The sequence below is a fragment of the Nycticebus coucang genome, chromosome 9 (genome assembly GCF_027406575.1).
Source record: "Nycticebus coucang isolate mNycCou1 chromosome 9, mNycCou1.pri, whole genome shotgun sequence".
In the NCBI taxonomy this organism is placed as follows: Eukaryota; Metazoa; Chordata; class Mammalia; order Primates; family Lorisidae; genus Nycticebus; species Nycticebus coucang.
The window spans coordinates 92,710,766-92,726,305 of NC_069788.1; the positions used below are offsets into that span (position 1 = coordinate 92,710,766).

The following is a 15,540-nucleotide window of genomic DNA, read 5'->3' on the forward strand; positions in this document are numbered from 1 at the left end:
CCTGTGATTCAGGCAGGTGCAAACCCCTGGAGTTTCTGCTCGTTGGAGGCAACTGGATCACAGCCTTGTGGGGTTATTAGTGACTGGGTGTGACAGAGGTACAGGGTGAGGAAGGAGGCATCAACCTTCCCAGACTATCTATTTGCTGGGTGGGTCCTCCTGACCTCACAGAGCACCAGAGCAAGTCATATTTGAGTTGCCAGCAGACCTCTGCGATCTACTTACCAGAGACCTTTTGACCTCTCCCACCTGAGACAGGTGCTGACTGAGACAATTTATTTGGACCTCTTGAACTGGGCCAATTATCCAAGGAATATCCAGGTGGTACCATGAATGTGTGGTTGTGGGAAGGTTTAATTTTCCTTTTCCAATGGTTGCCTGTGGAGGGCGGGGCAACTTAATTGCTGGTATTTCTCCACATCTGAGACTTCAACCCAAACTAACTGATTCAGCAGAAAACAAGACAGAGCCACTTAGCCTCACCACAACAAGCATGTCCCCAGTTTCTCAGGCCATAGCACTACATGGGTCCTTTGCAAAGCTCTGGGAGAAAAGGTCCAGACACCAGTCCCAACTTTGGGGCAAAGAGATGGTTAATCAGTATTTCTGGAGCCCCCAACCCAACTTCTCTTTATCCACTCATCTAGTCAACCGATGTAAAATAATCATGGGGCAGAATCAGCATGAAAGCTCTTGTAAGAGGAGGCCGGCAACCAACACGAACAGATCTGGGACGGAAACGCAGGCCCCCTGAGACTTCAACCCAGAGTAACTGTTTCACTAGGGTCGAACAGAAACCAGCCAAAAACAAGACAGAAACACTTAGCCCCAGCACACCAAACAGGGCCCCAGTACATAGCACTGTACGGGTCCTCAACAAAGCTCCAGGGGAAAAATCAAAGGGACAGCTCCACTGTCCTCTAAAAAGGCATAGGTTAGCTGACTGGATACAAAAACTCAGGCCAGATATTTGTTGCATACAAGAGTCACATCTTAACTTAAAAGACAAATATAGACTCAGGGTGAAATAATCATGGGGCGGAATCAGTGGAAAAACTCTGGGAACATGAATAACCAGAACAGAGCAACCCCCCCAAGGAAAGATATGGCAGATGTAACTGAAGATCCCATTCATAAACCACTGGCCGAGATGTCAGAAATTGAATTCAGAATTTGGATTGCAAACAAGATTAATAAAGTGGAGGAAAATTTGGAATTCTAAATTCGAGGAGCAATTCAAAAGTCGGAATTAGGAACTTGAGGACAAATTCAAAAGTTGTCTCAAGAATTTAACGAATTTAAAGACAAAACCACCAAAGATTTAGACACACTGAAGCAAGAATTTGCAGCCCTCAAAGATCTGAAAAATACTGTAGAAACCCTCAGTAACAGAGTGGAGCAAGCAGAAGAAAGGATTTCTGACATTGAAGACAAAGCCTTTGAATGCTCCCAAACTCTCCAAGATGAAGAGAAATGGAGAGCAAAAATGGATCATTCTCTCAGAGAACTCTGGGATAATTCGAAGAAGGTTAATATCTGCCTCATTGGAATCCCTGAATCCGATGAAGTGGCCTCGTTGGACAGAGGCCCTTCTCAATGAAATTATGAAACAGAATTTTCCAGACAGGCCTAGAGATTCTGAAATTCAGATAGCAGACAGTTTCAGAACCCCAGCACGACTCAATCCGAATAAGACATCCCCCAGGCATATCATAATTAACTTCACTAAAGTGAACATGAAGGAGAAAATTCTGAAAGCAGCCAAATGTAAGAAAGCAATTACCTACAAAGGGAAGAATATTAGAATGACTGCAGATCTCTCTGCTGAAACTTCTCAAGCCAGAAGAGGGTGGTCATCGACTTTTAATCTCCTAAACGAAAATAACTTTCAACCCCAGATCCTGTATCCAGCTAAACTGAATTTCATTTATGATGGAGAAATTAAATACTTTAATGACATTCATATGTTGAAGAAATTTGCCATAACCAAACCAGCTCTTCAGGATATTCTCAGACCAATCTTCCATAACAACCAACCCAATCCTATACCACAAAAGTAAACTCACTCAGAAACTTTAGATCAAACTCCAACTTCCACACTGGTGAAAGGATTAAAAATGTCCACTGGACTTTCGAAAAACTCAATACCCAAAATTTTACCAGACTTATAAATATTCTCCATTAATGTGAACGCCTTAAACTGTCCTCTAAAAAGGCATAGGTTAGCTGACTGGATACAAAAACTCAGGCCAGATATTTGTTGCATACAAGAGTCACATCTTAACTTAAAAGACAAATATAGACTCAGGGTGAAAGGATGGTCACCCATATTTCAGGCAAATGGTAATCAGAAAAAAGCAGGTGTTGCAATTTTATTTGCAGATACAATAGGCTTTAAACCAACAAAAGTAAGAAAGGATAAGAATGGTCACTTCATATTTGTTAAGGGTAATACTGAATATGATGAGATTTCAATTATTAATATCTATGCACCCAACCAGAATGCACCTCAATTTATAAGAGAAAGTCTAACACACATGAGCAACTTGATTTCCTCCAGCTCCATAATAGTCTAAGATTTCAACACTCCTTTGGCAGTGTTGGATCAATCCTCCAATAAGAAGCTGAGCAAAGAAATTTTAGATTTGGGCGGCGCCTGTGGCTCAAGGAGTAGGGCGCCAGTCCCATATGCCAGAGGTGGTGGGTTCAAACCTAGCCGTGGCCAAAAACCAAAAAAAAAAAAAAAGAAGAAGAAAGAAATTTTAGATTTAAACCTAACCATTGAACATTTGGATTTAGCAGACATCTACAGAACATTTCATCCCAACAACACTGAATACACATACTTCTCATCAGCCCATGCAACTTACTCCAAAATCGATCACATCAGAACATTTAAGAAAATTGGTATAGAAGGGACAATTCTTAAACTGACAGAGGCCATCTACAGTAAACCTACAGCCAATATCATATTGTATGGAGTTAAATTGAAATCATTTTCACCCAGATCAGGAACCAGACAAGGCTGCCCATTGTCTCCATTGCTCTTTAACATTGTAATGGAAGTTTTAGCCACCGCAATTAGGGAAGAAAAGGCAATCAAGGGTATCCATATAGGGTCAGAAGAGATCAAACATTCACTCTTCGCAGATGATATGATTGTATATCTGGAAAACACCAGGGATTCTACTACATATCTCTTAGAAGTGATCAAGGAATACATCAGCGTCTCAGGTTACAAAATCAACAGTCATGAATCGGTAGCCTTTATATATATCAACAATAGCCAAGTTGAAAAAACAGTTAAGGACTCTGTCATAGTAGTGCCAAAGAAGATGAAATATTTGGGAGTTTATCTAACGAAGGACATGAAAGAACTCTATAAAGAGAACTATGAAACTCTAAGAAAAGAAATAGTGAAAATGTTAACAAATGGAAAAACTACCATGCTCATGGCTGGGAAGAATCGACATTGTTAAAATGTTCATACTACCCAAAGCAATATATAATTTTAACACAATCCCTATTAAAGTTCCACTGTAATACTTTAAAGATCTTGAAAAAACAATAATTTGTTTTATATGGAATCAAAAAAAACCTCGAATAGCCAAGACATTACTCAGAAATAAAAACAAAACAGGAGGAATTACGCTACCAGACCTCAGACTATACTACAAATCAATAGTGATCAAAACAGCATGGTACTGGCACAAAAACAGAGAAGTAGATGTCTGGAACAGAATAGAGAACCAAGAGATGAATCCGTTATTTAATCTTTGACAAGCCAATTAAAAACATTCAGTGGCGAAAAGATTCCCTATTTAACAAGTCGTGCTGGGTGAACTGGCTGGCAACCTACAGAAGACTGAAACAGGGCCCACACCTTTCACCATTAACTAAGATAGACTCTCACTGGATTAGAGATTTAAACTTAAGACACGAAACTATAAAAATACTAGAAGAGAGTGTAGGGAAAACCCTTGAAGAAATCGATCTGGGTGAGTATTTTATGAGGAGGACCCCCTGGGCAATTGAAGCAGCCTCAAAAATACATTACTGGGACCTGATCAAACTAAAAAGCTTCTGCACAGCCAAGAACATAGTAAGTAAAGCAAGCAAACAGCCCCCAGAATGGGAGAAGATATTTGCAGGTTATGTCTCCGACAAAGATTTAATAACCAGAATCCATAGAAAACTCAAATGTATAAGCAAGAAAAGAACAAGTGATCTCATTGCAGGCTGGGCAAGGGACTTGAAGAGAAACTTCTCTGAAGAAGACAGGTGTGCGGCCTACAGACGTATGAAAAAATGCTCATCATCTTTAATCATCAGAGAAATGCAAATCAAAACTACTTTGAGATATCATCTAACTCCAGTAAGATTAGCCCATATCACAAAATCCCAAGATCAGAGATGTTGGCGTGGATGTGGAGAAAAGGGAACACTTCTACCCTGCTGGTGGGAATGCAAATTAATACATTCCTTTTGGAAAGATGTTTGGAGAACACTTAGAGATATGAAAATAGATCTGCCATTCAATCCTATAATTCCTCTACTAGGCATATACCCAGAAGACCAAAAAGCACATCATAACAAAGATATTTGTACCAGAATGTTTATTGCAGCCCAATTCATGGAAAAGCCCAAGTGCTCATTGATCCATGAATGGATTAATAAATTGTGGTATATGTACACCATGGAACACTATACAGCCTTAAAGAAAGGTGGAGACTTTACCTCTTTCATGTTTACATGGATGGAGCTGGAACATGTTCTTCTTAGTAAAGTATCTCAGGAATGGAAGAAAAAGTATCCAATGTACTCAGCCCTACTATGAAACTAATTTGTGGCTTTCACATGAAAGCTATAACCCAGTTACAACCTAAGAATAGGGGGTAGGGGAACAGGGAGAGGAGGGAGGGGGCAAATGGGCAGAGGAAGGGAGATTGCTGGGATTACACCTGCGGTGCATCTTACAAGGGTATATGTGAAACTTAGTAAATGTGGAATATAACTTAGTAAATGTCTTAGCACAATAACTAAGAAAATGCCAGGAAGGCTATGTTAACCAGTATGATGAAAATGTGTCAAACAATCTATGAAAGCAAGGTATGATGTCCCGTGATCACATTAAGGTACACAGCTATGATTTAATTAAAAAAAAAAAAAAAGAAAGAAAGAAAGAAAAGGAAACTCTTGTAACATGAATAACCAGAATAGATGACCCCCGCCCCCCACCCGGAAAGATATGGCAGACGCAACTGAAGATCCCATTCATAAACAGATGGCTGAGATGCCAGAAATCGCACTCAGAATTTGGATTGCAAACAAGATTAATAGAATGGAATTACAAATTCCACAAGCAATTCAAAAGTTGTCTCAAGAATTCAATGAATTTAAAGACAAAATCACCATAGATTTTGACACATTGAGGCAAGAATTTGCACCCCTCAAAGTTCTGAAAACTACAGCAGAATTCCTCAGTAACAGAGTGGAGCAAGCAGAAGAAAGGGTTTCTAACATTGAAGAAAAAGTTTTGAATGCTCCAAAACTCTCAAAGACGAAGAGAAATGGAGAGCAAAAATGGATCATTCTCTCAGAGAGCTCTGGGATAATTAAAAGAAGGCTAATATTTGCCTCATAGGAATCCCTGAAAGTGATGAAGTGGCTTCACAAGGCACAGAGGCACTTCTCTATGAAATTATAAAAGAGAATTTTCCAGACATGCCAAGAGATTCTGAAATGCAGATAGCAGACAGTTTCAGAACCCCAGCACAACTCAACCCAAATAAGACATCTCCCAGGCACATCATAATCAACTTCACTAAAGTTAATATGAAGAAGAAAATTCTGAAAGCAGCCAGACATAAGAAAATCTTAACCTACAAAGGGAAGAATATTAGAATGACAGCAGATCACTCTACTGAATCCTTTCAAGCCAGAAGAGGGTGGTCATTGACTTTTAATCTCCTAAAACAAGTAACTTTCAACCCAGGATCCTGTATCCAGCTAAAATGAATTTCATTTATGATAGAGAAATTATATACTTTAATGACATTCACTGTTGAAGAGATTTGCCATAACTAAACCAGCTCTCCAGGATATTCTCAGACCTATCCTCCATAATGACCAGCACAATCCTCTACCACAAAAGTAAACTCACTCAGAAACTTTTGGTCAAACTCCAACTTGCACAGTGGCAAAAGGATTAAAAATGTCCTCTGGACTTTCAAAAACTCAACACCAATATTTACCAGGCTTATCAATATTCTCCATTAATGTGAATGGCTTAAACTGTCCTCTAAAGAGGCACAGGTTGGCTAACTGGATACAAAAACTCAAGCCAGATATCTTCTGCATACAAGAATCCAATCTTACCTTAAAACATAAATACAGACTCAGGGTTAAAGGATGATCGTCCATATTTCAGGCAAATGCTAGCCAGAAAAAAAGCAGGCATTGCAATTCTATTTGCAGATACAATAGGCTTTAAACCAACAAAAGTAAGGAAGGATAAGAATGGTTACTTCATATTTCTTAAGGGTAAAACTCAATATGATGAGATTGCAATTATTAATATTTATGCACTAAACAGAATGTGCCTCAATTTATAAGAAAAACTCTAACAGACATGAGCAACTTGATTTCTTCCAGCACCATAATAGTTGGAGATTTTAACACTCCTTTGGCAGTGTTGGATAAATCCTCCAATAAGAAGCTGAGCAAAATAAATTAAAAAAAAAAAAAAAAGGAAGCTGAGCAAAGAAATTTTAGATTTAAACCTAACCATCCAATATTTGGATTTAACAAACATCTGCAGAACATTTCATCCCAACAAAACTGAATACACATTCTTCCCTTCAGCCCACAGAACATACTCCAAAATTGATCACATCTTAGGTCACGAGTCTAACCTCAGTAAATTTAATGGTGTAGAAATTATTCTTTGCATCTTCTCGGACCACCATAGAATAAAATTGAACTCAGTAACAACAGGAATCTGCATACTCATACAAAAACAAGGAAGTTAAATAACCTTATGCTGAATGATAGCTGGGTCATAGATGAGATTAAGAAGGAAATCACCAAATTTTGGAAGAAAATGATAACAAAGACATGAATTACCAGAACCTCTGGGATACCACAAATGCAGTCCTAAGAGTGAAACTTACGGCACTGCAAGCCTTCCTCAAGAGAACAGAAAAAGAGTAAGTTAACAACTTAATGGGATATCTCAAGTAACTGGAAAAGGAAGAACATTCCAACCCCAAACCTAGGAGAAGAAAAAAAATAACCAAAATTAGAGCAGAATTAAATGAAATTGAAAACAAAAGGATTATACAACAGATCAATAAATCTAAAAGTTTGTTTTTGAAAAGGTCAATAAAATAGATAAACCTTTGGCTAACCTAACCAGGAAAAAAAGAGTAAAATCTCTAATTTCATCAATCAGAAATGACAAAGATGTAATAACAACAGACATCTCAGAAATTCAAAAAATCCTTAATGAATATTACAAGAAACTGTATCCTCAGAAGTACAAAAACTTGAAGGAAATAGACCAATATTTGCAAGCACACCACCTTCCTAGACTTAGCCAGAATGAAGTGGAAATGTTGAACAGGTCTATATCAAGTTCTGAAATAGCATCAACAATACAAAATCCTCCTAAAAAGAAAAGCCCAGGACCAGATGACTTCACATCAGAATTCTACCAAAACTTTAAAGAGGAACTACCCTGTTCCCCTGAAAATAAGATATCCTCTGAAAATAAGAACTGCTTACAGGAAAGAAAAGATGTCCCCTGAAAATAACACCTAGCGCATCTTTGGGAGCACACCTTAAAATAAGGCACTGTCTTATTTTCGGGGAAAGGGGGTATTACCTATATTATTCAACCTGTTCCAAAATATAGAAAAAGAAGAAATACTACCCAACACGTTCTATCAAGCAAATATCACCCTGATCCCCAAACCAGCAAAAGACCCAACAAGAAAGAAAATTATAGACCAATATCACTAATGAATATTGATGCAAAAATATTCAACAAGATCCTAACAAACAGAATCCAGCAACACATCAAACAAATTATACACCATGACCAAGTGGGTTTTATCCCAGGGTCTCAACCATGCCTCAATATACGTAAATCTATAAATATAATTCAGCACATAAACAAATTAAAAAACAAAGACCATATGGTCCTCTCATAGATGCAGAAAAATCTTTTGATAATATCCAGCATCCCTTCATAATCAGAACACTTAAGAAAATTGGTATACAAGGGACATTTCTTAAACTGATAGAGCCCATCTACAGCAAACCCACAGCCAATATCATATTGAATGGAGTTAAATTGAAATCATTTCCACTCAGATAAGGAACTAGGCAAGGTTGCCCATTTCTCCACTGCTTTTAAACATTGTAATGGAAATTTTAGCCATCACAATTAGGGAAGAAAAGGAGATCAAGGGTATCCATATAGGGTCAGAAGAGATTGAACTTTCACTCTTCACAGATGATATGATTGTCTATCTGGAAAACACCAAGGATTCTACTACAAAACTCTTAGAAGTGATCAAGGAATATCAGCATCTCAGATTACAAAATCAATATTCATAAATCAGTAGCCTTTATACATACCAACAATAGTCAAGCTGAAAAAACAGTCAAGGACTCTATTCTGTTCACAGTAGTGTTAAAGAAGATGAAATATTTGGGAGTTATCTAACAAAGGACGTGAAAGATCTCTATAAAGAGAATTATGAAACTCTAAGAAAAGAAATAGCTGAAAATGTTAACTAATAGAAAAACATACCATGCTCATGGCTGGGAAGAATCAACATTGTTAAAATGTCCATACTACCCAAAGCAATATACAATTTTAATGCAATCCCTATTAAAGCTCCACTGTCATACTTTAAAGATCTTGAAAAAATAATACTTCATTTTATATGGAATCAGAAAAAACCTTGAATAGTCAAGACATCACTCAGAAATAAAGACAAAGCAGGAGGAATCATGCTACCAGACCTCAGACTATACTATAAATCGATAGTGATCAAAACAGCATGGTACTGGCACAAAAACAGAGAGGTAGATGTATAGAACAGAATAGAGAACCAAGAGATGAACCCAGCTACTTACCATCATTTGATCTTTGACAAGCCCATTAAAAGCATTCAGTGGGGAAAAGATTCCCTATTTAACAAGTGGTGCTGGGTGAACTGGCTGGCGACCTGTAGAAGACTGAAACTGGACCCACACCTTTCACCATTAACTAAGATAGACTCTCACTGGATTAAAGATTTAAACTTAAGACATGAAACTATAAAAATACTAGAAGAGAGTGCAGGGAAAACTCTTGAAAAATCGGTCTGGGCAAATATTTTATGAGGAGGACCCCCCCAGGCAATTGAAGCAGCTTCAAAAATAAACTACTGGAACCTGATCAAACTAAAAAGCTTCTGCACAACCAAGAACACAGTAAGTAAAGCAAGCAGACAGCCCTCAGAATTGAAGAAGATATTTGCAGGTTATGTCTCCGACAAAGGTTTAATAACCAGAATCCACAGAGAACTCAAACATATAAGCAAGAAAAGAACAAGTGATCCCATCGCGGGCTGGGCAAGAGATTTGAAGAGAAACTTCTCTGAAGAAGACAGGCACATGGCCTACAGATGAAAAAATGCTCATCATCCTTAATCATCATAGAAATGCAAATAAAAACTACTTTGAGATATCATCTAACTCCAGTAAGAGTAGCCCACATCACAAAATCCCAAGACCAGAGTTGTTGGCATGGATGTGGAGAAAAGGGAACACTTCTACACTGCTGGTGGGAATGCAAACTAATATGTTCCTTTTGGAAAGATCTCTGGAGTACACTTAGAGATCTAAAAATAGACCTGCTATTCGATCCTACAATTCCTCTGCTAGGTATATACCCAGAAGACCAAAAATCACATCATAACAAAGATATTTGTACCAGAATGTTTATTGCAGCTCAATTCATAATTGCTAAATCATGGAAAAAGCCCAAGTGCCCATGGATCCATGAATGGATTAATAAATTGTGGTATATGTACACCATGGAATATTATGCTACCTTAAAAAAGATTGAGACTTTACCTCTTTCATGTTTACATGGATGGAGCTGGAACATATTCTTCTTAGTAAAGTATCTCAAGAATGGAAGAAAAAATATCCAATGTACTCAGCCGTGCTATGAAACTAATTTATGGCTTTCATATGAAAGCTATAACCCAATTATAACCTAAGAATATGGGGAAGGGGAAGAGGGAGGTGAGGGAGGGGGGAGGATGAGTGGAGGGAGGGTGGGGTTACGCCTGTGGTGCATCTTACAAGAGTACATATGAAACTTACTAAATGTAAAATATAAATGTCTTAATGCAATAACTAAGAAAATGCCAGGAAAGTTAGGTTAACCAGTGTGATGAAAATGTGTCAAACTGTTTATAAAACCAGTGTATGGTGCCCCATGATCGCATTAATTTACACAGCTATGATTTAATAATTAAATAAAAAACTGGAAAAAATATATATCCAATGTACTCAGCCCTACTATGAAACTAATTTATGGCTTTCACATGAAAGATATAACCCAGTTATAACCTAAGAATATGGGGAAGGGGGAGAGGGAGGGAAGAGGATGGGAGGGGGTAGGATGGGTGGAGGGAGGGTGATTGGTGGAATCACACCTACAGTGCATCTTACAAGGGTACATGTGAAACTTAGTAAATGTAGAATATAAATGTCTTAACACAATAACCAAGAAAATGCCAGGAAGCCTATGCTAACCAGTGTGATGAAAATCTGTCAAATGGTATATAAACCAGTGTATGGTGAAAGAAAATTTAAAAATAAAATAAAAATCCTCAAATAAAACACAGGACGATATTAGCATGGGGAAAAACTTTAAGGCATGAATCGATAAAAATCTTCAAAGAAAAACATTGGAAGATATTGGCATGGGGAAAGACTTTATGAAGAAGACTGCCATGGCAATTACAACAACAAAAAAAAAATAAACAAATGAAACTTAATTAAACTGAAAAGCTTCTGTACAGCTAAGGAGACAACAACCAAAGCAAATAGATAACCTACACAATGGGAAAGGGTATTGGCATATTTTGAATCAGACAAAAGCTTGATAACTAGGATCTAAAAAGAACTCAAATTAATCCACATGAAAAAAGCCAACAATCCCATATATCAATGGGCAAGAGACATGAATAGAACCTTCTCGAAAGAAGACAGATGAATGGCTAACAAACATATGAAAAAATGCTCATTGTCCCTAATTATTAGAGAAATGCAAATCAAAACAACCCTGAGATATCATCTAACCACAGTGAGAATGGCCCACATTACAAAATCTCAAAACTGCAAATGCTGGCATGGATGTGGAGAGAAGGGAACACAATTACAATGCTGATGGGACTGCAAACTAATACAACCTTTTTGGAAGGAAGTATAGAGAACCCTCAAAAAACTCAAGCTAGACCTCCCATTTGATCCTGCAATCCCATTACTGGGCATCTACCCAGAAGGAAAAAAATCCTTTTATCATAAGGACACTAGACTGTTTATTGTAGCTCAATTTACAATCGCCAAAATGTGGAAACAGTCTAAATGCCCCCCAAACAGGAATGGATTAACAAGCTGTGGTATATGTATACCATAGAATACTATTCAGCCATTTAAAAAATGGAGACTTTACAGCCTTTGTATTAACCTGGATGGAAATGGAACACAGTAATCTTAGTAAAGCATCACAAGAATGGAGAAGTATAAATCCTATGTATTCAATTTTGATATGAGGACAATTAATGACAATTAAGGACATGGTGGGGGGTGGGGGAAGGGGAGAGCACAGAGAGAGAGAAGGCAGGAGGGAGTGGGGGAAAAGAAGAGCAGAGAGAGCGATGGAGGGAGGGGGTGGGATCTTGGTGTGTGATACATCTCTTGGGGGGAAAGACACAATTGTAAAAGGGACTTTACCTAACCTATGCAATCAGCGTTACCTGGTTTCTTGTACCCTCACTGAATCCCCAACAATTAAAAAAAATTTTCAAATATCACAAACCCTCACTTGAATGACAGGCTATTAAAAGAGGTAACAGGTAGGATTAATCATATATATAATTGATCTGTTTTATCCTCAAACAACACTTATCCCCCAAAACAAGAAAATAGAGAGATTTATATGCTATATTGAGATTCGTAGTTTGAAGATTTACAGAGTTCCCAGGACACACCCCTTGCCAATGACAAGGGACTCTTTCATGCAAAAAATGTTTGCTTGTATACTTGCCAAATGTCTAGAACATGAAGTTTTATGTCAATATGGGATAAGACCCCATATCCAATGCATCCAGCATTCCATCCTTTTATGAACAGGGGAATTCTACTTGGGAGATGGCAGAATAACTTTGTTCTTCTATAAATTCACTGTGCGTATTGTGCAGACCTGACACTCTGTCATAAACACTGTCATACAGACTCTAGGATCAAAATAGATGGTAGACCAAGTAGGTAAGGAGTGAGAGAGAGAGAGAGAGAGAGAGAAAGAGATGGATGTGAGCATATGGGAAAAGACCATCTCACATGACTTTCCTTGTGTAAGAGGATTATGCTGATAGGTAATTGCTGATTATTAATTAAATAGTAACTCTTTAGTGAGTTAGTAATATCTCTTTATTCCTTTAGATATGGCTTTCAGTTGATGGCGGCAACACCTTTGAATTATTAGCTGACTTTCATGATGATATCATAGAGAGGACTTTTCATAGCTTTTATTCTTCAGACATCACTTTTGTTGCCAAAAGTGGGAAGGTTTACTTGACAAAGGCAGGTAAGGAATTTGCTTTTATTGGTGTAAATACTACATGTGTGCTAGTGATCAGAAGATATATGAAAAATCTCCTTCATTAATCAACTAATCCAAAGGTCTCGAAACTATTAGGAGTGATGGATTTGTTGGATCTGCAGAAGTAGGATTCTATTAATATCTCTAAAGACAGGACCACAGATCACCATGCTATGTTCTTATCTACAATTTTAGTGATATTTTGCTTTCCCAAAAGCCAAATAATGGTAGCTGCCACTTATCACGCTACAATTGTGCTCAGCATGTTACAAATGTTGTCTCATTAAATATTCACAGCATCCTTGCCAAAGTAGTAATGTTAGCTTACTTTTACTGATTAAATTGATGCAGCTGAGACCACACAACCAGTAAGAAGTGTATTTGTGTGAAGATATAATGCTCTCTGTCTCCTGGATTTGGTAATCTTGTGATTTCCTTGGTCAAGCCTATATAGCTTCTTTGAGTTTTTTGCACAGTGAAACATATAGTTAATATCGATTGACCTTGCCAACAGGTGCCCTCTCCTTTCCAACTCAGTCGAATTTTGCTAATGAGATTAGAATGACAAAAGGACAATGATTCTCAATTTATTTCTGTATCTCTGTGACCTGAATTTTCATTTTATTTTGTCGTTCTATTACTGAGTCTTTGAGATTAATTGCTTTTTTTAATTTATTAACGTCTTTTTATGCAAAATATGAAGAAAAATTGCCTCCTGTCTTGGGATATGTTATGTCTCAAGTGGATTCTTTGTATCTTTTATAGGCTGTTAGTCCCTTCCTTCCCTTCCTTTCCCCTCCTATCCTCTATTCCCTTATCTCTTTTGTTAGCCTTTTTTCCTCACCTCTCCTCCTTCTATTCTTCCTTCTCCTCCTTTCATCAAGTTCATCATTAAAGTATGCAGCTCTGGTCAGATCTACTTACTCTAGCAAACAGAGCAAGTAGTAGGTGAATCAGAGCAAGTAGTCAGTGAGACCCACTGACTTCACCTCATTTAAATAGGATTGGACTCATTTTCTCAACTCAGTACAATGCCTTTGGAAGACAGTAAACCTGGCTAGACACAAGAGGACTTGATTTTTCCCTTGTCTTTTCCTTTAAATACCTTCTCATCCACTGTCACCTTCTTACTTGTTAGGAGCATGTTACAGAGAGTCTTGAAGATTTCATTGACTTACAATGTTGCCTTAATAGGCTGGATATAAAATACTGTGACCCATTTTATCAGAATTTGCTCTTTCTTTCCTTACGTCTTACTCTTCTACATTTTGACATAAAATTGTTCTCTTTACTTTTTTGATTATTACTGATATTTCTGGGTTTGTTATTTGTTAATTCATTTTTTGGTAAGTTTGAATTTTCATTTGTGGTAAAATATACATAACATAAAATTAAGCATTTTAACCATTTTTAAGTATACCATTCTGGGACATTGAGTATATTCAAATTTTTGTGCAGCCATCACCACTATCCATCACCAGAACTTATTTCATCTTCACACAAACTAAACTCTGTACCCATAGCAACCCAAGAACCAAGCTGCAACCCAGTGGACTGGGGGTTCCTCCTTAAGCGGAAACCTTGCCTGACTGTCCAGGGTCTGGCAGACAAAGGGAGCGGAAGGCTCAGAAATTTACACACACACACACACACACACACACACACACACAGTGTTCTGACCTGTGAGAGAGGACACCATGCCAGGCCCTGGCCAGGCTAACCGGTACTATCTGGAGCCCAATGTTCAAGGCTACTTATTTAGAAAATTGGGGGCAAAAAGTGAAAAAGTAACAGCTTCGTGCTTCAATTAAACAGGCAATTCTTTGTTCAGGGAAGAAAGTTATCAGGTTGAAGGACAGGAGAGTACATAGCTACAAATCAAAGAGTACTTTTGGGGGAAATTTAATGAAGGAAAGTTATAGCTTTCAGGTCAAGGTGCCTGCAACTGCAGGGTATCTGCAGGGCAACTATAAATTACTTTCTAGTTTTATTTTATATTTTTGTATTTAAGCTGTTGATGTTTAACTAGACATCTCCCAGACTATTTTTTTATCTACTCTGCTGGAAATTCCAATCCCCCGTCGCCACCATAGACGTGCATTTCTGTGGGGAAGCTGAAGCTTGGGGCCATAACCCACTGGAGATTTAAGGGGGAAATGCACCCTATTCTAGCTTTCACTCACATGTAGCCATTAAACAATAACTCCATTCTTCCCTCCCCCCCAGCACATGGCAGCTACTTTCCATCTCTATGAATTTGACTAGGATAGTTGCCTCATGAAAGTAGAATCATACAATATTTTTCCTTTTACAACTATCTTATATCACTTAGCATGTCTTCAGAAATCATCCATGATGTAACATGTATCATTATTTTATTCCTTCTTATGGCTGAATAATATTCCATTGTATGCATATGCCACATTTTGTCTGTCTGTTTATCAGGATATCGATGAATATTTGATGTTTTCTCACTTTTTGGCTTTTAAGACTAATGCTGCTATCACCAATTACATACAAGTTTTGTGTAGAAATGTGCTTTCACTGCTCTTGGGTACATACCTAGAAGAGAATCTGTCAAACTGGAGCTGTACCACTTTACATTCTAATCAACAATGTATGAAGTATTTCTCCATATTCTTACTAAC

General features: G+C 37.7%; 1 protein-coding gene across 1 annotated transcript in view; it reads left to right on the forward strand.

The window, feature by feature from the left end:
* The window catches only part of CATSPERB (cation channel sperm associated auxiliary subunit beta), a 157,520-nt gene that overhangs the window by 63,400 nt on the left and 78,580 nt on the right, over window positions 1-15,540 (forward strand). Inside the window, exon 14 of the mRNA XM_053603647.1 lies at window positions 12,733-12,877. Coding sequence (XP_053459622.1) covers window positions 12,733-12,877 — 145 coding nt within the window. The remainder of the gene's footprint in view (window positions 1-12,732; window positions 12,878-15,540) is intronic.